At 37.4% G+C, this 26,588-nt stretch overlaps 1 protein-coding gene across 12 annotated transcripts in view; it reads right to left on the reverse strand.

Moving 5' to 3' along the window:
* Positions 1 to 26,588, reverse strand: part of LOC124182166 — a 31,109-nt gene that overhangs the window by 3,160 nt on the left and 1,361 nt on the right. For 4 of the 12 annotated variants that reach the window (XM_046569073.1, XM_046569074.1, XM_046569075.1 and 1 more), the window contains exons 3-15: positions 23,772 to 23,880; positions 19,735 to 19,794; positions 17,430 to 17,566; positions 15,909 to 16,215; positions 15,515 to 15,635; positions 14,063 to 14,189; positions 12,077 to 12,174; positions 10,810 to 10,972; positions 10,375 to 10,450; positions 10,037 to 10,266; positions 9,839 to 9,917; positions 5,477 to 5,770; positions 558 to 815 (exon numbers count right to left, since the gene is read on the reverse strand). In XM_046569073.1, the coding sequence (XP_046425029.1) occupies positions 558 to 815; positions 5,477 to 5,770; positions 9,839 to 9,917; positions 10,037 to 10,266; positions 10,375 to 10,450; positions 10,810 to 10,972; positions 12,077 to 12,174; positions 14,063 to 14,189; positions 15,515 to 15,635; positions 15,909 to 16,215; positions 17,430 to 17,566; positions 19,735 to 19,794; positions 23,772 to 23,880 (2,059 nt within the window). Of the gene's footprint in view, positions 1 to 557; positions 816 to 5,476; positions 5,771 to 9,838; positions 9,918 to 10,036; positions 10,267 to 10,374; positions 10,451 to 10,809; positions 10,976 to 12,076; positions 12,175 to 14,062; positions 14,190 to 15,514; positions 15,636 to 15,908; positions 16,216 to 17,429; positions 17,567 to 19,734; positions 19,795 to 23,771; positions 23,881 to 26,588 lie in introns of all 12 variants that reach the window. The other 8 variants (XM_046569077.1, XM_046569080.1, XM_046569079.1 and 5 more) reach the window with 8 other exon arrangements.

The raw sequence follows: 26,588 nt of genomic DNA on the forward strand, positions 1-26,588 counted from the left end.
GGAAGCCTTACTTTAAAAATAAAAAATGTCAACCTATTTCTTTTGGAAATATGATTATATTTGCTAATTCAGAATTGCAGGAGTAGGATAAATAATCCGTCTACTGGTAGTGATCTAAAATATTGTTGTTATTTATTACAGCACTTTTTGAAGACGATGTATGATTATTCATACTGCAGTTATGAAAACTCCATCCTCTACGAGAGGTCCAAGTTTTTTGAAGTGAAACTTCTTTAGCGTGGGTAACGTGAGAATATTGTGAAACACAATTTTATGAAATTCACAAACTGCCCCTATTATCGGTCTTCCCTTTGTGCCCAAAGTTGACGCTTGTGAAATAGCTAAGTGAATTCTTCAACAAAATTGGTCGAAATAATTGTTAAAAAATTATGATTTCGTTTTTCGAGATGTGCAGTTATGCGTAAAAGATTTTTGCTCGAAACCTCGTGGACTGCCCTAGATACAGATGTTGTTTCTAATTACTTTCTTCATGTTATACATACCAGGTATATTGAATTCCGAATAATTAAAAAAATTGGGATTCAGTATCTGCTTACCCTCGCGTACATTTTGCGTAACGGTAAACGTCTTGCCAGTATCCAGCGGGACTGTCCAATTGACTGGCTCTGGTGATCGCATGATCATCTGCTCTGGAGACTTGACCCTCGTCGGTTCTGGTGGGCTTTTTACAATAGGCTCGTCGTTGAGCCACGGAGTTGTTTCTGCACTAGGTGGAGCTGCCACGGAGGTGGCGTTCAAGCCGACGTTCGATTCCCCGTTGTATGCATCCCCGTTTACCTCAGGCTCAGCTGACGCTAGAAATTTGAGTCGATACTAATTTTGCAGCGGATGCGATTTAGGCATATGATCGAGAAACCTCGTCGTGTAGGGAAATACAATTAATAGCTATCGCTGAACTCAATTGTGCTCAAATTTCCCATGGCTGTTGCTCAAAATTCAACTTAATCACTTCCCGATGTAGGTTAATAGCGACATCATTTGTTATACTCTGCTATTGGAATTGTCACCTTGCAATACTTCATCTGGTGGGAAAAATTAAACTAATGCAACCGGGCGTGACAGCGGAGCGTTGACCACGTCTTTTCACGTGTGAATAGCAGAACAGGTATATTATTGATTGTTTCATTAATTTATGTGAAATGAGTAATATGAAACCCAAAGAATTACAACTTTCCTCCATTAAAGTTAAAATCTTAGGTCATGTGGTGATGAAATGGCGCCGATAACAAGGCTCTGACGTTATTAGGACATTTTCCAATGGAGTTTAGCTACTGCCATGGGCCAAGTGAGACATACTACGCGGCACCGCATTTATAGGCGACCCTCGCGGTTGCGATTTCCGATTTTTGGCGTAATCATGGTCATAACTAGGGTTGGCATACTTTTTCGAGTTTGAAAATCCCTGACTTTCCTGTGTAAGTGAGGTAACAACTTTTCATTCAGGTATGCCTTTTCTTTTAATTTTTTATTACCTATTGACCGTCTCCAGCGAAGGTCCCCATAGCAGTATTTCATGTAATAACGATATTGAAACGAATTTGTAATAAAATAACCAGCGTATATTCGATTTACTTAAATATGTAACATATACGTAGTATTCATCAACTTCACTTCCGAAACTATTATACTGCAATGTGTACACTAGACTGTTTCAGATTAGTGTATGAAAAAAAAACAAAATTCCACTCTTATTGGAACAAGGTCGAAACGTCATTTTTGCCGAATCTTCAAGATGTAGAAATTTTTAGCTCAAGTCTAAGGGGAGTCTCTTACCATGAGACTTTTCCACATTCAAATATCGTAAACTATGCTCATTCCAGCTGCTTTTCCAGAACAATCGTGTAGTACGGTTTGACAGGCTTTATTTTAATGTAATTAATGGCATATTTGTTTTCGCAGATCTTGAATTTCTCCGACGACAAAGACCTTGTTCCAGCTGGAAAAAATATTGCTCTAATTTGAAACAGTCTCATGCACCCACATGGGACATTCCTAGATATATTACAAGGTATGGTACACATGGTGAAAATTTTTTCTGAAGAACTCTTCAGTTGAAGAGAACTCTTCTCTGTTACAGAGAAATTCCTCTGAAAATTTTATATCTTATTCTAAAAAGTTCGAAATTGCAGATTTATTATGAATTTTTCAGAGGAATGCCATTTCGCGAAAAATTCATGGTCAAATTAAACTCAGAGAATTTCAAAATAATATTAATTTTCTGCAAAACGCTTAAACTTTTTTGCTTATCTTACAGTTTCTGTATTTTTTGAAGACATATTAAATTTTTCTCATTACATTAGAAATTTCTATACAACTTCGACAAGTTCTAGTTCACACAATTTTTAACCGATTTGTTATATTTTTCCTTGCATTTCAGTGTAAAGTTTCCACCAGTGACATACGTACCCAATATGCTGGATTCTGACTGTCCTGATTGAGCATTACTAATTTGCGAGATGGTCAAAATCCAACATGCCGGGTATACATCAATTAACGTGTTTATTCCCAACTTAACCGAAATGTTCACGTTTTTTGATCTGAAAAGCGGGACGAAAGTTTTTTCCTGCAAATTAGTACTGCAGTTTTTCTGGTTTTCTCTTTTTTTTCAACTCTAAACCATTTCTTTCTGTATTATGATAAACTTGCCATAATATTATAGTCTTTAGACTAATAAAAAGATAACACGTATAAAATAAAAAATGCTGATGTTTTTTTTATACAAAAAATGCCTTCATCCATTTATTTGTATTATTTTTTATCGTGCATTTCTTAAAATAAGTATTATAATTGCAGGTTAAGATCGTCCCGATAGATTTTGCAACCCTTTTATGAAACCCGCTTCCGCCAATCTACATTCATATATATGCTACTTGTATGCATATTTTACAATTTATTTTTTCATTAGTAATCCCTATTCTGAATTCTACACACAATATTGCAAAAAATATCAAGTCCCGCTTTTCAAGTCAGTAATGTGGCCACAGTTGAATTGGAAATAAAGTCCTGTATATACAACACAGAAATAAAAGTTCAACTTTATTCCCTTGTTGCGTAATGTACTTTTATTATGTTGCCGTAGGTCAGTCAATTAAGATGTGATTATGAGCCTGAAATAGAAATATTTTTATTCTAAAATAATTTTAATCAAAAATTCGTAGTATTTGTAACCTTAAACAAAATATCAAAATGTCCGTGTCGTACTGCGATCCAATGTTACAAAGATTTCATAAACCTTGCAGTTTTAATACTTTCGATGCTCAAATCTTATAAAGAACACGATTCTTAAACGTTTTCTTTCACGTAGCCACATCTGCTTCGATCGAACCTAGTTGTGTCTTTTTATTTTAATTAAGGCTTTTTTGAGTTCTCCATTCGTAATTTTAACGGACCTTACGTGATTTGCAAGGCAATACGCAGTTACCAAATTGCTACAAGTGAAAATTGCTCAAACTTCTTGACTGATTTAGTTCATAAAACATTTTGATATGTTGCATTAAAGTACACATACTAGTGGTTTCCGAAAATTTTTTTTGGGCTACAAGTATTTCTGTTTACTTTTCAAATTTAATTGACCCTTATAATGCACACTTCAAAGGACAACAGAAAGAATATATGTACAGACCATAAAAATCTCCACAGAGACCTATAATACACTTAATACATTTATTAGCACATTTACAAAAGTATGTGAGGCAAAGGTTCACGATACCAATTTTACGCTGTGGATATACACAACAAAAGCTTGTCAATCATGTCATTGAGAACGTTTAAGGCCATGTAGCACTTCCACTTCTACCGACCGAGCAAACTCGCCATTATTTTCGTTTATTAAGAAAAAAAATGAATGAAAACTGTTCAAATTTCGAAAGTACCGAGTTAACCAAGGTTCGGGATAGTTGATTTTCCATGGTTTATTGTAGCGAAACTGAACGCAAATGTAAGAACTTCAAAATCAACCGCTTTTTGGACTGAAAAATACCTTCGATGCCTAATTATTAAGAAAAAAAACTGTTCTAAGGTTTCCAATGCCATTTGCAATCAATATCTCACTACAAACTCATGAAATTGAGTTCATGAAAGTTGATATTCCAAAAAGTTACCTACATTTATTCGACAGTTGTGTCCTCGGTGAATATTTAAAAAATTGTCTGTCGACAATCTAAGAATCGTAATTCAGACAATTATTCGACAAAAATGATTCAATTTTACCTGTATGCCAATGTCATGCTGACCGTGATGACTGACAGATTATGAATCTTATGTTATTCCATCTCGAGAGACCTATGGAGGCATAGATTGCTTGCCATAGGTACATAACATTCAAAGTCAAACTTACTTTTGAGAAACGAGAGATCTTCGGTACTACCCTCTTTAAGAGTGAGATATACCAGTGCCCGCTTATCGTTAACATAAGCAAACAAAAGGCCAGTCCGCTTCGGCTAATCGATTGTGGTAAACCAGTTAGTTACGTACTTGTATAGGTATAATAATGTAATACCATACGAGTGAAACATCTTTGTACTATAACGATCATTATGAAAATCATATCTATTACCGTATTGTATGATGGAATGTCGGCAAGATTGAAAAAGTCAACGGTCAAGTAACCAAAGCACAGGCTCCATAAATATTCAACAAACTTGCACGCGCATGCATTCACGCCAATTATTTAATAAACACTTACGAGATGAAAGCAACATGGCGAGCGAGCGTGTAGGAGGTTTTTACATCAGAAAGGTACATCGAAAACTTCACAAAAAGGGTAAGAAGAAACAATACACAAGGCTCAATTTCAGATTGTAAAAAACAAAATGTACGGGGCATTTCAAGTCAAACCGACTTTGAAGTATCAAACATTAATTATCTGAAGTTATACAGTCTTAAAATAAACAGAGTCTTCGCAGTCTAGAACTTTTTGAAATCAGTTCGATGCCCCCCTAATAAAATTCACTCAACTTTAGAGAGGCTGATTATAAAATACCTAACTCTGGCCTGACGATTATAATTAAAGTAACTGTACGGACCCCGATGAGAAAACAGCCAACAGTCCTGCGTATAAGCATTGAAGATAATTGTATTATCATCAGGGTCCGTAGAGTTACTTGGATTATAATCGTCACGTCAAAGTTAAATGTTTTATATAATCCGCCTCTCTAAAGTTGAGTGGATTTTATCAAAGGCCATCGACTTGTTCTCCAATTTAAACCAATGTATCAGAATGATATGTAAATATAACGCTTCTATTTGTTTTTGAGGCAACTTATCAAACAAAATATGAAGTTTACCGTGTGAAAAGAGTGGTTGGATATCGGCGGTTCGGTTGGAAGTGAAATTCCCCATTAGTACATGGTAGATAGAAAACGAGAAGACAAAAATAAAGAGACATTTATAAAAGCTGTATGAAAGTATATATCAGGGTCGTACCAGCGGTCGATAAGTCTAGCATGCTACTTACTAGCTCGGATGATAGCGGCTCGAGACGCGTTTCGTAACGAATCAGAGGATGATTTAGGTTGGGCGGCAGTAGCCTGGAGAGCTGATGCACCAGCTAGTTTGACCTGAGCTTGATTCAGAGAATGCTTTGCACGTTCCTGCAGTTTCGCCGCGGCAGCGACAGTAGCTGCGGTAGCTGAGGCGGATGGATGCGTGACGGATGAATGAACTGAATGTTTTACTGGAGGTTTTATGGCGGTTGCAGGTTTGGCGTGATGAAAGGGGCGGTGGGCGGGAGCATTGGTTGCAAGGGAGGCTAGAACATATTGTACAAATACAATAAGCAATCGTTGCACTATACTATCTAAATACCTATAAATAGGTACTCGTCCTCTACGCTTCCCATTTCACTCGGCATCCAATTACAATCATCCATACAAGTCGGTACACTTCGTTCGCCGTTCAAAGCCCTGCCTGCTTCATAATTATAAGGTACAATACTGTAGAGCTGTATAATTCAACCGGCTCAACCGGTCATGATGGTTGACCTGATTAATTATAGCCAATGGTTTAGGTAATCAGTTTACTGGCCAAGATGATTAAACGGCTTAACCGGTGAATAGTTGATTCGGCTCAAATATAATTTCTATAAGAATCAATTAACCGCGGTTAAACGGTCTGCTTTCGAACCATTTGGACGGTTCACCGGTTGAATTGTACGGCCCTAGAACATACACCGTGTCACTTCGTGCAAACTGTTCACAAGGAGCCATAGGGCATGAAGTGATGAGGGACTCTAGCAAATTTATGATACCAGCCACTACGTATAATTCGACTGCTGATCGTGATGGATGGCCATGTAGCTCTCTGTAAACGGTGTCTCATTTGAAACGAGTGATTGTAGGATACATTGAGAAGGCGGAGTTGAAATTCCGAATTTGCAAAGCTCCGTAAGCGCCAGATTCCGAATTTTTTGGTGATGAAACTTAAATTAAAGAACTCAAAATTTCGAATCCTCCCAAACCCGTTGCTCCAAGTTCGGAAAGTGCAACGTTTCTGAATGGCAAAATTCTGAAAGGACAAAATGCCGAAAGTGCCAAAATGAGAAAACTTAAACATCTAAAACATCGAAATTCTGAGTGACCAAAGATTTTGAGTTCTGTGAATTTCTGGCTTGGTAAAATTTCACCACTTTCTTTGTTTTAGATTTTCAATATTTTTACGTTCAGAATCCTGGTCATTCTGACTTTCCTTTTTTGTGATTTTTTTTTCTGATACACCCACTCGTTGAGTAAACTACGCTGTAGGCTTATATTTTAATTTTCCGAATTTACTCTATCGAAACATTGTTTTTCGAAATTTTGCTCTGTCGGAACTTTACTTTTCGGAACTTTGCTCTACTGTCACTTGAATTTTGGGAATCTTGTATTTTGAAACTTTGAGCCGTCAGGTTTCTGGCCATTCGAAACTTGGTTGTTTCGTAAAAGTTTTATTTGTTTACTTCAAGATTCGCCACAGTTTCGGAATTTTTGAAATTTGGAACTTCAACCCCGCCCCATATCGAAAACCAAGCGTGTAGTACACAAGATACTTTTAAGCATAATGAAACTTGTGCAGTTTCAAGGCGGACAACTATTAGAGAAGTTGACGAGATTGTAGGTCGTGTCACATTTGAAAAATATTAATAAGGATCATTTTTCTTATAGCTACTAGCTAAAGTAAAGTAGCTAACAAGCCGAATCCGGAAAATTTTGAATTTCTTAATTCGGACGATTTTTCACCGAGTTACAGCACTTTAAATTAACCTAATGGCTCGGGGTTCCGCCGCATTTGTAACGTCTCCGAGTATTATTATGAATTAAATTTGTACGCACAAACTCTGGAGAAGGTATAGAGTCAAAACATTACGATAATAACGTACTGATGGAATCTTATGTCTCGTTGTCCTGCACACACATTCTAGCGCGCATATTGTTCGAACACGGCGCAACCTTGAGCCACTTCGAAAAACAAATCACTGTAACTCAGGAAAAAAAAAAGTCCGAATTGCAATATTCACAAACCTCTCAATTTGTCTTGTTGACTTCTAAAAGTTTGACATTTTTAAAAAGATGGTCTTCATGAAGATTTCTCAAATATGGGATGACCTATAAGCACATCAACTTCTGTAACAGATGTCCCCCTTGGAACTGTACAACTTTCATCGAAAATTTTTTCATGTACCACGCTTCGCTTTCGAGATATCCCAATGACTTTTTTAAAATGGGAGATCATGTTACGTATAAACTTCTTACAAACAGTTTTTGCGAAACGAACCGATACACACTTTGACAGCAACCTGGTCCGGAGGACTGATACGTCGTCATGTAATTGTTCGTCAACACGTCTTGACAATGGAGGATTACTCATATTTTTAGGCGAAATTGAGCAACATTTGAGACTTCAGCGATTTCACGTTTCATAAAGGTCAGTTTCCGTAATTCTGGTGTAAATATTATTGATTTTACCACTACGTAAGTTCTGTGTAAAGAAAATTAAAACTCAAATTTTACCTAGTCTCATTTCAAATTTTGAGTTTAAGGTGCAGGTACACCGTAGTATCAAATTCACCATTATTGCATAGAGACAAGATGTACAGTCGCCCCAAAATATAATCACTGGGCTTTAAAATCATCTGGAAACTTGTCAGATAATTAAGCCTTACGCTATGCTCTTTAACGTGAAAAACGACCATTCGTTCGTACAAATCCCAAGAATCAGAGTGAATTCCCACCGAATTCCCGGCTTAATCCAAAATACCCCGGATTTAGATTTCAGATGCGTACCTACCTAGTTGTTTAGTCGCCTTACAAGGTAAAAAAGTACCGACGAATAGCGATGCGGTGTAACTAAGAATAGTTGGAGGCAGATTCATATGCTTTTACTACAACACGAGACAATCAAGTAACTTATTTTGAACACAACTATGGATAAAATCCATGTATGATGTAAGTATGTAGATTATAGACGAGTATTTAGTATACATTGAAAAATTAAGACTGACAATATGAAAGATCTATGGTTGTACACATAAACTTTACCATGCGGTACATCATATGTAGATGATAACAATAAATGTGTAATACTAATCATTACATTATACACAGTCCCCATTGTTCCAAATATATACCGGCTGCATCTATTATCGGCCAATGCACACACACACACACACACACGCGCGCGCACGCACGCACGCACGCACACGCACACACACACACACACACACACACACACACACACACACACACCGGCTCTATATATATATTTATATAATATTTATATATATATAGAGCCGGTAACCAGTATTCACAGATGAGAAAACGGAGGCTACAACTCCACATGACAGATTATTCAACTGAAAACTCTTACAAACTGGACAATGTCATTTGGGCGCCACTTATGAGTCAGGTTGATGAAACAAAAGCTTTAGGAGCGTTGTTACCTAACCCAGTAATCAGAGAAACTGAGCATTAGCTTTTCGTGTAAGTGGTGTTTGAATCGCATTGACAGGGGCTTAGTTCAAAAAATGGAATGACCACAGAATAGAAATGTAAGATATCGAATGTTTCAGTTTCCTGCGCATCGTTTCATAGAATTTCAAAATACAGAAAGGCGAAGTACGGGAAAGTTATAATGTCGAAGAGTCAGATTTAATTATAAATATAGCATGCCAGTTATGTAATATGGAATCGTCAGGGTTTTGTACTTCGGCTTTTGATACCAATTTGCTCTATTAATGCATTTTGAATTTTCTATACTTCGATTTCATCCATTCTGAAATCCTCTGATTTACCCGACTTTGGAAATTCGATATTGTGACCCTTTTATTGTGCAGTCATTTTACTTTTTAACCTCCACCCATTGAGAATTACAAGTACCTGATGGGCATATTTTATACTTGAGTGAAATTTCAACTTGGCTTCGGTATAAAATACCGCATAACTGTGGTCACCTTTCTTGGTCTCTGCCATTAACTGAATAATTATTTACGAGTAAACTTTTCCCTTCCCTTGTATGTATATCAATCACACAAACATACTTTCGTCCCAAGTTGATAATGTATATCAGCACAGAATATTAAAGTGAGTCATCTACATTTACGAGGAGAACAAACAATGTATAAATAATTACTGCATCGTTATAAGTACAAGTCGAGGTTTTTCGTGCTAGATATGGTTCTGAAATGATGTATTGAAATCTCCAGTTGACTTACATCCAGAGTCGTCTTCATATTCATAATCATACGACAACTTGGATCACTCACAGAATTAAAAGAAATTCCGTCCGATGTATGAGCTGGTGATATTCACGTTATATCTATCATTCAATAATTCCAAAGACTTACTCGGTCGTGGATGCCTCGCTGGCTCAACTGCTCGGTCGCTCGTTTCCTTTTCCTTGTCCTTCACCTCCTTGGACTTTTCCTTCGCAAACAAAATTTTCATGCATCGTGAGTATGTGAGTATAATAGTAAATCTCCAATGCCGCGACACTACAGCACGTGAAGCATGAGTATACATATTACACCCTGAAGATATCTTACCTTTGAATCCTTGGTAAGCGACGGAGCCCGTACGGGCTGCCGCTTTGGTGACCGTCGTTCGGTTGCGGTCGGACCGAGGCTCTGAGAACGGCCAGCCCTGGGGCTGTTCTTCGGACTGAATTTGACCCTCGGTTGAATATCCTCTCGTGCATCCTTCGATTCATCACGGCGTCGTGGCATCACTGGCTCCAGCTTTTCCCGCGTCGGAGAAGGGAGTAGTGCGCCATCTCCTAGGACAAGGAGAAATACAACATGGTGTATTCCCCGTACAGAAGAGGTGATTCGTGCTCGACGAAGGAGTTTATAACTTTTAAATACATCGAATATCAAATACTTACCCACACCAGTTGTGCGGTCCAGATGATGACGGATCAAGAAGTCTTTTCTTGCGCGAGCAATCGCTCTTTCATTATCCTGAAAGGACGGTGAAATTTTAATGTAAGTAGTGTTATAAGGGAGTTCAGCGTACAGATACCGATACCTACATTTTTAGCTGCTTCACAGCTCAGAGATAAACCCTTTTTCGGGTGACGGTAATCCCTACTCTGGTCGACTTTATCGATCATCGAAAAAATATCGTCTGCTTTGCGCTCTACATTATCATCATATCAATCATAGGGAAAAAAGGGCTTGTGTCTGAGCTGTGAAGCGGTCAAAAATGTCAGTAATATAAATGTCGATATCGGGATCGGTACGCTGAACTCTCGTTATATCGCTACCGATGTAGTACATTATGTACAGAAGTTTGAGCTATGGTATGGTGAATAGCTTACCATCTTTGTGTCATCCTGCAGAAAAGAATAAACTGGACGAGTTTGAACGGAGGAAGGCCTGACTTGTACCGCTGAAGCTCTGCCCGCAGGTGGCATCGTGGTTGTCTGGGTAGGCCCGATCTTTCTTGTGTTTTCCTGCTCTTTCTCCTCTTTCGTAACTGATCTGCTGTCAGAGAATAGAATCAGTGCTATTCGAATGTCTTTATAACTTGCAACTTTAATCCTGGATGCATTAACAACACTGACAGAAGTGTATTTCTATCTTCTTCCAACGGTTCTAAGGAAGTTTGCCACCAAAATGAAGTGGAAGATTGGAAAAATACGTGAATATTACATAAAATAAATTGATCTGCATGGGTAATTAGATCAAAGTAACAAACCTCCTTGCGTGAAAAAAGTTAAGAATACAGTAGTGCATTGCGTAGCGAACAAAGTGAAAATTGTACAAATATACGATCCTGAATAAAATTATCGAACAACGACACCAATTTGATACATCATAGTAGTGCATAATATATAGAATTGATGTACGTGCATAAATTCAACCGTCCATACAGCACGCAAAACTTTAAGGAACCTTAATCCAGAAGCAAGGAAAAATTTTTGCTGACACTCAAACTAGTGGTCGTGCCAGAAACAACTTACTTGTAAGTGAATTACTCAAATTTTCAGTAGAAAAAATATTATTAGCCTTTAATCTTTTCCTCAATTATTATTAACAAAATCTTAAGAGAATTACTTCAACTTTGTTAACTGTAACAATCGTTCATTATCACCTTGCCAAATGAATGCAAAGTTGCTACTGATACATCTGCAGTTCAAAAATGATTTCTTTCAGAAAATTTCCCTTATCCTGAGTAATGGTTTGCAGATTCTCTAGCTTATCCCCAGTTTCCAGGTCAAGATACAGGTTAAGCCACAACTTTAAGAGCACTCTTATTATACGTTTTTTCACTGGACTAGTTTGTTTTAATTCTCAGCCTGCCCAACCAGCACACCTTTTACTTGTCACAGCCTAGACTATCATGGCACCCAATTATAGTAATTTCACAATTTCGTCAATATTAGGTGTGATAAAATTTTCTCTCTAAATCTCCCATACATATGCACAACCCTGTAATACCGCAGTAGCCCTGTGGAATCGTGGACAAAATTTCAACCTCTTAACAGAGAACCGAGATTCCAATATCAAAGCAGAGAAACTAATATAGTGTTTCACTTTACAGACACAGATTGAACGATAAACATCATAGATATTTGTACTGGCCTGGCAAGCGTAAGTGCGTCGAGCGCGTGATTACTGGTAACACGCTTCCCCAACGATAAATCCTCTTCGGCCGCCAAGCCGCGGCCCCAGTCCCGAAGCTATTCAAGTAAAAGGATCGGACATTTAATTTTAAGTAGTTGCGTGGAATGCTACTTTGTACGGGGTACATCTGAACCTTTGAAAGTCAATAATATACTCGTATATGTTCTTATTGAAACTTGACTGAACTGTGAAGGACGCAATATAGGATTGGTTGCCCATAGGCTGGGTTACCGTTCAGAAATTTACAGCGTTAGCAAAAGTTCTGAACATTTAATATCCCCTTGACGTGTGCATTTCTCTTTCAGAGTTCGTATCCTCTATAGCGAGTGATATTAAAAATAAATAACAGAAACAAACACTTGCATGCTAAAAATCAGCTATGTATAACGAATATAGGTATTTACAGATGTTTGATCAAAACATATGCATAGTGATCCAAAACGAGTCTTGTTGGTGTAGACATGACGTTGCTATGTTCCGCGCGTTATACAGTTCGATGCAGAAGACCTCTAAGGAGGTATATGCATATAACTCCAATGCTGGCGAAAATTAATATTTATACAATTATATTTTAAGGAGTATATTGTGGAAAATGGCACAAAATATTGATTATACGTTATTTATTGATTATTTCAAATTAAGAAATAAGTTTGTCATGACAATTATGGTAAATTTATGGTAAATTACACGTGTATTGTAATTTTTTATGCACCTGTTGCGCTTTACGATTGACATGATTCCATCGGTATGAGTCGATGGATCTGAAAAATTCAAGAAGATTCTTGTACATTAATATTTTCGTTATAGTCTGTCTAGCCATTTTTTTGATATTTCATGTAATACATTTTTTACGAACCATAAAAGAATAAAATTTCTGATGAAAATAGTTCTTCAACCTTCAAAATGTCATGCTCATTTTTTCGAAATTAAAAAATTTAGCTCGACACACTACGACAAAAACGTTACTGTACAAGAATCTTTTTGAACTATTCAGATCAATCGACTTATACCGACGGAATCTTGTCAACTCACGAGGGGCAACTCAAGTGGCCAAAAGAATACCGATAGACATGTAATTGATCATTAATAATGTTCTTGATAAATTATTTTCTCACAACGGAATGATCGATAAATACTGTGTGATCAATATTTTGTGTTATTTTTCACAATATACTCCGTAAAACATAACAATTTACGCCAGCGGTGGAAGTATATATATAGGTGCCCCCTTAAGCTGAGTCAAACTTGCAAGAAATTTTGGAGTCACTTTACGCATCTGATAGGCTACGAACAACAATAACCGCATGCTTTGATTTCCATTTGTATTTGCATAATGCCATATTATATTTTGCTGTGAATCGTTAGTAGTCGAATGGTAACGACACTCGAAAAGTGTTGGTCGAAAATAATCGGTTTCTTCGTAAAGTTAAAGTTGTCAAGTCATCTTCATCAGCCTGATTCCCACAATCTCTGATTTCAATGTGGATAGGGTGGAGAATCATGATCAATATCATAGTCTTGTATACGGGTCTGGATATGCTCCATGGTGGGGGTGGAATGCTTGGCCAGGCTGGTTTTATCGTTCATCTTTCGGTCACCGAGGGCACTGTCGTTTAAAAGTTTTTTTTTAATCACCCGTCTGTCATATTTCGCGATTTTACGCCGCTTTCTGTGTAATTTCTATAACGTCCTACACTTTGAGATAATTCATGCTTTCGGCGTATTTTGTGAATAATAATCGATAATTGAGTTGCAACACTCTTGCATACATATGGTGACTCGCGGGACGTCAATAAAACTACCAATTTGGCCCCGCTATGTTGTACACCGCCATCCCCGAAATGTGAGATCATTTGCACACCTGTATACAAGACTTTAATGAAAACAGATTGGCACACGAAAGTACATACGCAAGGGTCGCAGCTTGACCTTTTCAATCGTTACCTTATACTCGTCCGCGAGACGCCTAAGTTCTGCGATATTGGTGGTCGGATTTGGTACTTCTGGATTGGTTGATTTAACTTCAATTCTTTCCGCTATCCTTACGGATTTACCACCTGATTTTTTGCCCCTGAAAATATTGCGCCCATCGCGACAGGCGTTTCTGGTTAATTGATTTTATAGACACGACGATGAAGTTCAGAATTCTTAGTTTGTAGAATGGTAACCATAATGAGCGGTTATTAAAAGAATTCAGCCGTTGCTCTAATATTACTGTTCAGATAGCGAAATCAAGTCGCGCGCCACCAGGCTACTGTAGCTTATTGCATATGTGTAGATAAAGTGTGCACATGGGTCATAAGTCTGTCTAAAATGTCTTGAAAAACTGACAAAAAGTTGTTGGGAGACAAATCCGTATATCCGAATGTTTAATACAGGCTGAGTGCGTGTAAAAAATACGAATCAGACTCAGTATTTGCATTTGAGAGATTGCCAACTGTAAGAAATTATAATAGTGAAGCATTTCCCAAATATTTAAGTGAATGTAACACTTGGCCTTCAAGGCTATAGCTAACAAGGAAGGTATCCTAAGTCAATCTCTTCGATTTGATTTCTTAGTAGACTAAAAACTAAGTGACACGTATTTTTTTTATCTGCCACTAAATACTTTAAGGGGGTGAAATCACCCTCCAAAGTAAGGCATGTCGAGGGGCGATTTGGCAGTTTCACCCACAAGAACATAATATTTTTTAAGCAATTCAAGTGAAAAAGAAAAGTAATAACAAGAAATGAAAAATATAATTTTCTTATTTAAAAACAAAAAACAGCCAAATTGCCCCTTGACATGCCTTATTTTGCAGGGTGGTTTCAATCCCTTAAAGACGTGTTTAATGGCAGACAAAAAAATACGTGTCGGTTAGTATTTAGTCTATTATAACATATTTAAAAAAAAATGTAATCGCAGATATCGTCCTGGGATATTTTCCTTGTAAGTGAGAACATAAAAAGTGCCTGTGGGTAGTGTTTTTGACACTTGGCCATATGCTTTGGTATATAACTAAAAGTTGAATTGCTACTACATGAACCTGCTCTATCATTGATTGAACTCAATTCAAGTTCCACACAAGATTAAGGCAAGTACGGTCCATAGAGCCTGGCATACATCCAGGTACTTTTCATTTATGCCTATTCAGCTACGTTCTTGTGAAATACAACATAAAACCTTATTGTAGGTTACACTCTTCATAGAGGTTCACATTTGACTCTGTACAGCTACTCTCTACAATATTTTGCTGTTTCTTCATTAGTTAATTATTGTCATTTTGTAGGGATGCAGGACGAATCTCCTGACGCTTCAATGAAAATTCACTGGTTTTTATATGCTGTAGTGCAAAACTGCGAAAAACACATTTTTCCGTACTAAGTCCCAGAACTATCAACCTCAAAAGATATTACCTGAACGTTACTTTCGGCTGTACCAATTCTTCATCTTGTTCCTCTCCCTCAAGAACCACCCCATCCGTAACATCAATTCCATTGCTCCCCACCAAGGGTTCAAGCTCTGATGGCTGTACACCTACAGGGCACATCAATTTGGTACAATGCAGTGATTTTGAAGGACCGAACTATCTAAAGAAAATTTTCTAATACTTGATTTTTATTAAAGCAGTAGAGGGGCTTCCTTAATTTGAACTTTTGTAAGACGAGAATAATCGTTGAAAAATTATGTCGTTTAATACTCAGGTTTTCAGTTAATTTATAACATACCTAGGACTAGCAATTACTGCAACAAGAAAATATTCTGCCACGATACCTAAGATTTAGGAGTGTCAACTGATAGTGCAATTACCATCCCGCTTGCGGTCAACGTCGTTGGTCCTCTTTTTATGTACGGGGGCTGGCGCAGACGGAACGATTCCCTGTTTCAGAGCTCCCATGCTCAAAGACTTCCGCGGAGGCGCTGCTGTCCCGACAGATGTACCAATACCGCTGCCGCCGCCGCCACCGGCTGCAGCCTGTCCGCCGGATGAACAGACATCGCCGTTGGTCAACTGAGATCGCCTGGGCCAGGCAAACTGTAAACGATACTCAGTGCTGATTCGTGAGATCGCCTTACTCAGCTGGCTAGTTGGCAGCTCTGGCGCTGCAGTAGCTGCCTAAGAATAAATTATAAATAGACTTGCTGTTATAAACTTTGATCCTCCAGCTAATTCTTTATGATCAACTTAAACACACCGCGTTAATCTGGAACGGTCACAGCTCTCGATAAATCGCCGAGGAGTCTAACGCTGATAAGTCTGCAGGTATAGACCAGGTTTCAAAACACCCGAACAAATTTCCAAAACAGATTTTATATCGCATTTCAAAAGAAATCCTTCATACGTGACAAAGTCATTTACACCCTCTTCTCCGATGAAGCGATTCTTATGAGACGCGCAATGCTTTTCAAACCTAGTGTCGCTCATCTTTTGAAACAGATCACCAATTTCATTAGCAGCTATTATACACACCTAGAGCATTCAGTCAATCCCGCCACTCGATACCAGCAATTAGGCAACCAAATAATTATATTTATATAATGCGAGCATGTTTTACGTGTTCTCCATACACAAAGTAGCGTTTTCTATGACGGTCGAGTGAGTCTGCGAATGTGCATGCGCGGAGTACAGAAAAGACCACTTTTAACTCCTAGGACTTAAAAGTGATCTTTTCGGTACTCCGCGCATGCGCTGTCGCGAACAAATCAGACGTAACGCGATCCTAACCTCAATTTTGTGCTTAGTGAAAAAACGTGGAACATACTCTTGTCATATAAAGCATCGTGTGCAACAAGGAGGTAACGATATTTTCGTCTCGCGTATTTGCAATATTCGTCTTCGCCTCACCTACGACTCATATTGCAAACTTACGCTCGGCCCGATAAGACCGAGTTTTCCTATCGGAGGGAAGCACATAAGTACGTAAAATCTAACCAGTTGCTTGATTACTGACACCGAGCGACGAAATTCACCGAATCCTCCCAGTGTAGCCCGTCCATCCCCTACCCCCCGATCTTACGTGCAAGTCTGAAAACTCGTGCCCTTTTTGAAATGGGGGGTGTAATCTTGGGTGAAGCAACGTTATTCAGTTTCTGTTATGACCACCAGAATTGTCGCGATCTAGGGGCTTTAGAACCTTAAAAGAATATATATATATTTTCCCGACGAAACTACGCGGAAAAAAATCACATCTAGATTACAACAATCTTACTAGACAAATCGATAACTACGAAAATGAGCTTCGCCAAGTGAGTCACTCCTTACCACATGAGTTTCCAGACCTGTATGTAAGACCGTGATCACCCCTAAAATAATTGTATAGTCGGTTGCACCTGAGTTTTATCCGCAAGCATGTTGGAATCCATTGAATCCATCCCGCTGCCATCCGCAGCCGTCATAAACTCGTGACTCTTGTAAGCAAGCTCTGGACATTTCTTCCGCCGCGGCAGGGCTGGCTCCAGAGTCGGTCCTGTAACCAAAAATTCATTAGTACATCGATAACTAACTTGAATAATTGCAAACTGAGTATACGACCAGCAAATAAATATATAGACACAGCAACGCACAGTCAGGTCGAATGTGGGATAATTAACGTGACGACGATTTATCGGTATATTCTTCATTCATCAACGCCTACAAGTTACGAGATAGCAGCCTCTAATGTGAGGCAATTAAAAACAAAGAGGAAAGTTTGGCCAATTTTAAAGCAGAAACGTAAACTACATCACGTATACAATAATTCATGACTAATCTTTATCGGCAACTATTGACTTCTTGGTATAATAAACGCAATGGATGCATGAGGCTTGATGATGCGAAGCTAACAATAAGCAATGAAAATTCATGCTGTAACATTCCAAATAATACAGTGCCTGATATTCGGTAATTGACATGCCGAGAGACTAGAATATTTCACTTAATGTTACATTGGTCTTTCTAATTATTTGCGTTCATTTTTACATTGGTGTACGCGGTTTTTTCATAGACTAGGCGTCCAAACTTTTAGGGACGTTTTATCTCGTGATGTATCCATCTTTTCAAAATACTGGACGTTGCAAATTTTGGCATTCAAAGGTTTTTTTTTGCGAACTTGTATCAGACTTGAGATTACTTCACCAGATGTATGATCAATATTGAAATTTCAGGATAACCGAATATTTAGAATATGTCCCGAAAAATTGGTCGACCCTTCCTCGACTCAAGTTACGTATCATACATGCAACTTGCAAGATCGACGACACAAGACCCTGGTACACAAAAGTGAGTTAATAATACGTTAGAAAGAACCATACGTGTTATTAATTTTCTCAATTTGAAACTTTATATAGCCCCGTATAGGAAATACAAAAGACTACACATACAAGGTTATTTATTGACTACTACTGACCAGTAGTGTCACTATAGTAGAGTCAGTTTTACCTGAAATCCGCATACGCGGCTCTCGCTCGCTCAAGGAGCGGGCAGTAAATATTCAATAAATGGCCCTGTATTATCTCTTATCCTCCTATTCATAACATCCATTAACGCGTGCTTTTTGTGCGACTTGAGGTGACTTCATGCCTTGCGCTAACCGCTGTTGGCACGGTCTCCGCAAGCTTATTATAATGCTTGTGTAGGCACGCAGGTTCCCCTATAAGCCAGCTCGACGTTCGAAAGTTGCAAGCTGATCATGGTCCGCGATCGTTTATCGAATTTCGAAACGAATTCAAATTAATAGATGCAGCAATGGCTCGCACTGCGTGAATTCATTATACGTAAACATGTGTAATACAAGAAAGCATAACACTGTGTATGAGGCATTCCACGCCAACTCAGTAAACGGTTGACCATGACATGCTGTAATTTCACCAAGGATTTTTCCTACGTTGGTACGACCCCTGAAAAACTTCAAAAAATATTTTCAAATTTTTTCAAACGCTCAATTACTCTATGTTTTTTTAAACCCATCACAAGAACACCCAAATTGATTATTATGAAACAAGAAAAAAAAAACATTTGGTTTCCGAGTTGAAACATATTCACGCAAGATTCAGAGTGGGACCTCGTTTTTTCTATTTTCATCGCATCCTCAATTTCATTACTAATTTTTTTCAATTGTCTTTCCAGTTTTAAGACACTCTCGCGATTCTTTTCAAAATTTTATCACAGATTTTGAACAGGTGTGAAAATAGAAAGAGCGATTAAAAAAATAGAAAAAAGGATAACAAAAATAGGCAAAAACGAGATCCTACTCTGAATCTTGTTGAAAAATGTTTCATTTCGGAAACCGAATGTTATTTTTCTTGTTTCATTAAAATCAATTTGGGTATTTTTGAGATGGGTTCAAAAATTGATCGAATAAAGACAAGTGATCAAAAATTGTTTAAAATTTTTTTCGAAGCTTTTCAGGGGTCGCACTAACGTAGGAAAATACTTGGTGAGATAAAAAAAATGTCATGGTCAACCGTTGACCGAGTTGGCATGAAATACCCAATATATATTATATATACGTTATCAAACTGTCAAGGTATAAATAAATGCTGTGGTTATGTGTTTAATGGGCATATGTACGTAAAAGCTACTTTGATTGAACTGCATGGGTTGTAGGGTCGATAGCCCGTCATTACTTGTGGACTGATCTGTATAGAATCGTCTTACCTTCGTTGCTATCGTCTTCAGTTGACTTGGCCGATTGCAGCTTCGCGTTCGCTTGTTTCGCTGTAAAGAAAATTTGCGACTGGCATGTTTTTCTATTAGCAGTCTATACGAGTACTTTTAGCCAAATTTTGTCAGTTTTTTTTTTCTCCATTTTAAAATTATACTATCAGGATAAATTATGTGACAATTGGACTGAATTCCGAAGTGTATAACTGAGTACTTATAGTATATATTATGTATACATGCATACGGTTACTATCACAATATTATGGATTGCTGTACGTCGTACGGACATGCTGCTGACGTATCCTTATCAGTATTTAACTCTGATCATCGTTCGAAATAATTTTCTTGACTTGTATCATATCCACACATAAGATACGCGCTGTTGGCCGTGGAATTATATATATGGTAGTGATGTAACGAATGTAAATCCGTGTATTGGCGAATACGAATGCGGATATTTATCATCGATATTCGCGAATGCGAATGCCAATATACATTTTCAAATCTAGCGCCATTTCTCTACGGCTAAAAATTGACAATTGATTGACTGACAGGCACACCACGTAAGTCGTACGCATACATTAGCGCCGATCGCCTCTTATTCCGGAAATTGCCGAGTTAATCTGAACTAAGCCGATTGTTTGTTTGATTATTTAACGACAAATTGATAACGGAAAAAAATTAGTGTGATTCAAACTAATGTTTTTTTCTCTATCTAACGTTATTTTCACAATTTTTATGAGCAAAGTATGAAATATTTGTGACAGTCACATTCGCAAAATATTTGCACGATTTTTGCGAATGCGGATGCGAATGCGAATGTCAAGAAATATGCGAGTATTCGTTACATCACTAATGTATAGGTATGTACCGTAATTTGTGCGGGTTCATAATTAAGATTGTCATGATTATTAAATAGGTATTTGTTGCGCTTTGCAAGCTGGTACCTTCAATTCAGCGAAAGCTGGTACCTTCAAATTCAGCGAATAACATATATTATTGTAATACATACATGAACGAGCATTACCGTAAAATTGCATTATCGGACTGTTGAGGTTCAGCAGTATATATAATATAAGTATATTAAATGGAATGTAGGAACTACCAACGGTCGGTAGTAATTTTTCCTAAATATGGCGAATAGAATTCAGAATAATCCTATCTGTTGAAAAGAAAATCTCAAAGAAATATCGATGCTTTCACCAACACACAGATTATTCCGATAACAATTAAGTTTACTTTTATACATATCTAGAGCTATCGAGATACTGACCAAGTCCGGATTCTTTGCACCGCCACTTTGTAAAAATTGCCACATACGTCCTCGGTTGAAACAACTACAAGTTCTACGACTGCTGCATAAAGGCGATCGCAGTACGACTCTTTGAATGCATAACATCCTTGAATTTTCATCAGCATATTATATCATAGGAGTCTAAATTTAGTTTCTACTTTATTTTACCCGTGTACGAACAATTATTGCAACGGAAGATCGCGGTAGGTAGGAACATATAAGTTCTGACGCTGAGGAAAAAAACAATCAGACGTGAATGCGATTGGCGATGAAGTGATGTGTGCAAGACATATACTATAGGTACTTATGGCGATGGTGAAAAATAGCAAAAGACCACTAACGACGGGTAATGGTTACGGTAGTATTGATTTACGTATGCGGCTTTGTTGTCGACGGGGTTACTTTTTCCGTACACCTTCTAAAAAATAGTCGAATTTACAATTAAGAATTCCAGATCAGAAGTTTTACAGCCAAATTTAGGCTAACAATAAAACAGGTAACATCGACTGAAGTAAAATTAGGTACAGTAAGAACCATGTTCTTCAAAATTTATCGGGAAACTGAAATCCCTCGTTAAGCGATCTGACTAACTATCCTTGCCATAAACACATTTACTTTATACTAAAAAAATTAGGAACTCGAAAATATTAAGCGAAAGTTTCACCACCCTTGCCATAAAAATCCTCACTTTGCATTCAAAACATCATCAGGTCGAAAACACATATATATATATATATATATATATATATAAATATATATATATATATATATATATATATATATATATATATATATATATAAATATATATATATATATATATATATATATATATATATATATATATATATATATATATATAGCCACAAAATAACTCTATTTTCGAACTGGCCAACAATAAATCTGGGAAAATAGTGAAGCGATGAACTTAAAATTTGGACACAGTACCTACAGATACATTATCTAAAACGGCGCGTAATATTTTAGCGATGCCTGAGTTGATTATTATCGTAATTAGACAATTCTCCGTGAAAATTACGCTAGATATTTTTTATGTCTTCTATTTCCTGATCGCCATTTTCACGATTTTTTACAAAAAAAAAAGAAGTACGCTACATCGTAAGTGAAAGAGTCATTGGTCTTTTGCAGGTGCACTATTCCGCGATTTTTCTATCGACCAGCAGTTCGGATTATAATTTTTTAAATACAAATTCATTGTTTTTATGGTAAGCGTGTTCAGACTCCTTAATTACCTACTTTAACTTCTTTCGTCATTCTTTCATTGCGGGTTCGCGTTTCATAAAATAAGTGCATCCTCGGAAGATTGTATGGTTACAGTTTTAATAATTTAGCAAAAATCTTGTGCTGATTTTGTCAACTAGTAGTAAAATTTGGCAAATTGTAATAATGTTCAAAGATAGTACAAAAAAAAAAGTAGCCCCGCTGTCGCATAAATTCCGGTATATGATTTTCACGAAGAAAACCTAAAAATATCACAAGTATATATTAAGTTTATAGAACGATAGCTTATCACGTCAAATGTGTCAAACTCTAGCTTCCAGAGCCATTCGGCGCTGAAATGTCTGAGTCTGTATCTTGAACCTATATCAAGTCATTCCCACATTCCGCATACAAAAATTAATCGAATGATTTTCAGTATACCTGAAATCCGGTGTTTTATGCAAAACGTATACATATACCAATACTTCGTAGCTATAACTCGTGACCGCCGATCGTCTATAATATGTTATGCCTGCATGTGCTGATAAACGTAAAAATTATACTACACATATTATACATAGGTGTATACATATGCTCTATATATAGGCCGGTGACAACAGTGACGCAACGCTGAAAATACAATTTTTCGGTACGAAACTGTTTAAAACTGATCTACTTCGAAACTCGTGACCAGCAATAACAACACTAATCTCAAATCTGTTCTCTGGCAGATATACAGGGTGTCCCAAAATTCACGCAAGAAGTAATTGTAATCGAAAACACAGGTTTGTAATTAGAAATTCAATTTTTTTTTATTGAATCATGAAGTATACAGTATACATAGGGTTATGTATGGAATAGGATATCGGGTAATTGGCCTCCATGGCTTTGCTGTACGCACATACACGCTCTTTTATTGAAATTTCCCATTCCCGTTTTGCATATATGCGCTCAATTCCTCCTTCGAGGCGTGAGTGGTCGTGGGCTTGTCAGCATAAACCTTGAACTTCGAAAAACCCCAAAGAAAAAAGTGCAACGGCGTTAAATCGCATGATCTGGGTGGTCGATTCTGATCACCAAAACGAGAAATTAAAGGTGGAGGAAAATTTGAAAAGAAGAGTGCGTATATGCCTACAGCAAAGCCGTGGAGGTCGTTTACCCGATATCCTATTCCATACATAACCCTATATTCGGTACTTCGTGAATCGTTCAAAAAAAATGTAATTTTTAATTATAAACCTGCGTTTTCTATCAAAATTACTTCTTCCGTGAATTTTGGGACCCCCGTGTATACCTAGATGTAGAATCGAACCTCGCAAATCCAAGTATGATACCTATTGACTCGAAAACGCCATTCTTCACCTGCGTCATTGTTGTCGCCCGCACGCGATCATATACCGTGATATACAACATACGACCTTCAGTCGTCGAATCATGACTCCGACGATTCACTTTCCTCTCGTTTTCATTAAATGATATAAAAACCGGAAGGATTGATTAATGTCAGGCACGACTTACTTGACGCTGGAGCCGGCTGCGGTGATCGCCGTACAACCGTGTGCTGATCCTGGTGGGGTCCGGTGTACTCGTGCCATGTGTACGTGCTCCGATACTCCGAATGGAGCTGCTGAAACGTACGAACATTGACCCGTCAGCCGTTCACTTTATCGTCAACAGCAAAACACTCGATTGTATTCCGTTCACACTTTTCAACATACGTATAGGTACACTCTGGCAGAATAACTACGTTACACTGGTGTCAATTGACTGTATGTACCTGTACCGTATTGTCTTGAGGTTGAAGTTAGTAGCGTAGCGTAGCGTAACAATAGATGATAATTTAGGAAAAATAATTTTTTTGCAACCTCAGAATCGTCTGGTATCGAGTAAGCCGTAATGAAGCCGAGACGTTTTCATGTTTTTTAAACTCAACTCTTTCAAAATTATTCTAAAATTGCAAAGTGATGATTTTTTCGCGTCAACGTTACTAACTTCAATCTCGTATATTTTCACTATTTCACATTGTCACCGAGAATTGGGTTGGTCGACAATCGAGTCTAAATGTCTAAACGGCAGTGGAAGTGCAAAAAACATCATCCCAACTTCTACCATCCGATTATAACTTGGTGTGCATAACTTTGATGTGACTTTCATTACTAGACTTCTATGTGGGGTTGCCTTATTCGTTCAATGGAATTGCAATTTCAGACTATTATTATGTTAAGAATCCAGTAACAAAGCTTTTATAATCAACTCAATATTTCGAACGTGAGCATTTGCATTTTCTGCACATTTGTAGGCCCTCGGATGTTTAGAATGCGCATAGTTGAATCGCCGTTAGGGACTACGAGTTAGTGACGCAATAGTGCCGCAGCCCGCAAAACTGCAGTTTCTTGCGTCCTGCACTGCGGGACACAGACTCGAAATTCAGGGACTCGGTCGATCCTGTTACTTTCATTTTCCGCATTTTCTTATTTTACTATATGTTTCTAGTTCGCAGATTGGCCGGGGAATAATTTGGATGAATCGATGGGTGGTGAAAACATTGATAATGTTATAAAAAAAACTGTACTATATGAGTGAAGAAAATAACACTATACAACAATAATTTGTATTCTATTCGTTTCCTTAAATGGACTTAATCACTGTAAAGTTCTGCCGTAGATTGACTGAAGTCGTTACACGGCTGTTTCAATATTCCTCCACTGTGTATACTTGATTGAAAATCGCCCGTGGTACTGCACAAAAATTAGCGACAAAGTTTTCGAAATTGCTGAGAATTTCTAAAATAGAACAACGGGCCTCGTATACTGTACAGTATCAAGGTGCGTGAAGTTAAAATAAAACACTGCAGTTGCCCGTAGAACAACGTGGATTTAATCCTCGGAGCCGATTATATTTTTGCCTTTTTTCTTCCTTCTCAATTTCCTACTCATGTGCCTGTTAAACCCAATTACTATTATAACATTACCGATACTGTAGTGTTTGATTACCTATATAGATATCACGTAGATGGATATCAGTAGTATTTTTAGTCACGTTTAAAAACGTCGTGCGGTGACCACTGAACTATACCCTAACTAACAATAAAATGTACTCCCCCATAAGCTGCTACCGTAGCAGAGCGTACCCAGGATACAGCATATTATTATACCACGAGTATTACGGACAGACATCTCGAAAAGAATTGTAACGATATATGTATACAGTAGCATAAAAGTAATAGCTTGTGGTAATAGTTTACAAGTAATAAGAATCTTGATACCGGCGATGTCTCTCTTTGCGGTAAAAGTAAAATTCAGTGGAAGTGACGCGTTCGATGTTCCTATGAGATCAGTTCAACAACACTTAAAAATACAAAACACCCCCTAACAGGACTTTGCACGATAAAACAGGAAAATCTCGCAAATTTCTAGCTCGTCTATCGTGAATATCCAATAGTATATTACACTGGTCTGTAAAAAAAAATAATTTTTTTATCATTCTTATTATTGTGTGTAATTACAATAGATTTGATACTCTTGAATCGAAATATAGTAATAAAAAATATACACCACGTACACTTTTCGTGTAGTTTTTGTTTTCAATAAAACCCTATTTTTGCTTACAAATTACAATCAAACACCAATGATGGCAACAATATTGATTTAAAAAAAGTTATAAAGTTAAAAAGTTTGGACACTAAAATCGTCGGAAAATCTATTTATTAGTATAATTCTAGTTATTTTAAAGTTTTCTTTCTTTTCGTCTCATCGATTGGAATTTCACGGCGAATTGACCAACAAAAATCTGCAATCATTTCTTCCGACCATTTTCCTTTCTATCGTTTTTCTAGGTGCAACATGTGAACGTTAGGCGATATCTTTCTTCCTCTTTCTATCTGTTTGAACTGTTTTTGTATAAACAGATGTTATTTCAGTAGATTAAAGTAGTCTAAATGCAAAAACAAAACACAATAAACTCCGAATCTTTAGCAATAAAAAAAAAATCATATCATGTATTACATTACACTCGACAGCAATAAATGAAAAGCGGATATACACAGATTCGGCATATTGAATCCTTCATATTTATCATAAATTTTTAGAAGGAGGATTTCGTTGCAGGCCTGCACGCGTTATCAATTCGGATTACTTCTATACTGTGCATGGGCACGTACAAAAAACAGTAAGTATAGGTCAATGCATGAAATATATTATAAATTATACGTGCTGCAAAAACGAAATAGTGGTAGAAGGGTTGCACATCGGTCAGATACAAAAGAGCTTATCGTTCAAATGATGTCCTACATATTTACAGGTGTATCTATATACCTATAAACTTTTGTATTCAAGC

Source organism: Neodiprion fabricii, chromosome 5, assembly GCF_021155785.1.
Source record: "Neodiprion fabricii isolate iyNeoFabr1 chromosome 5, iyNeoFabr1.1, whole genome shotgun sequence".
NCBI classification, from domain to species: domain Eukaryota; kingdom Metazoa; phylum Arthropoda; class Insecta; order Hymenoptera; family Diprionidae; genus Neodiprion; species Neodiprion fabricii.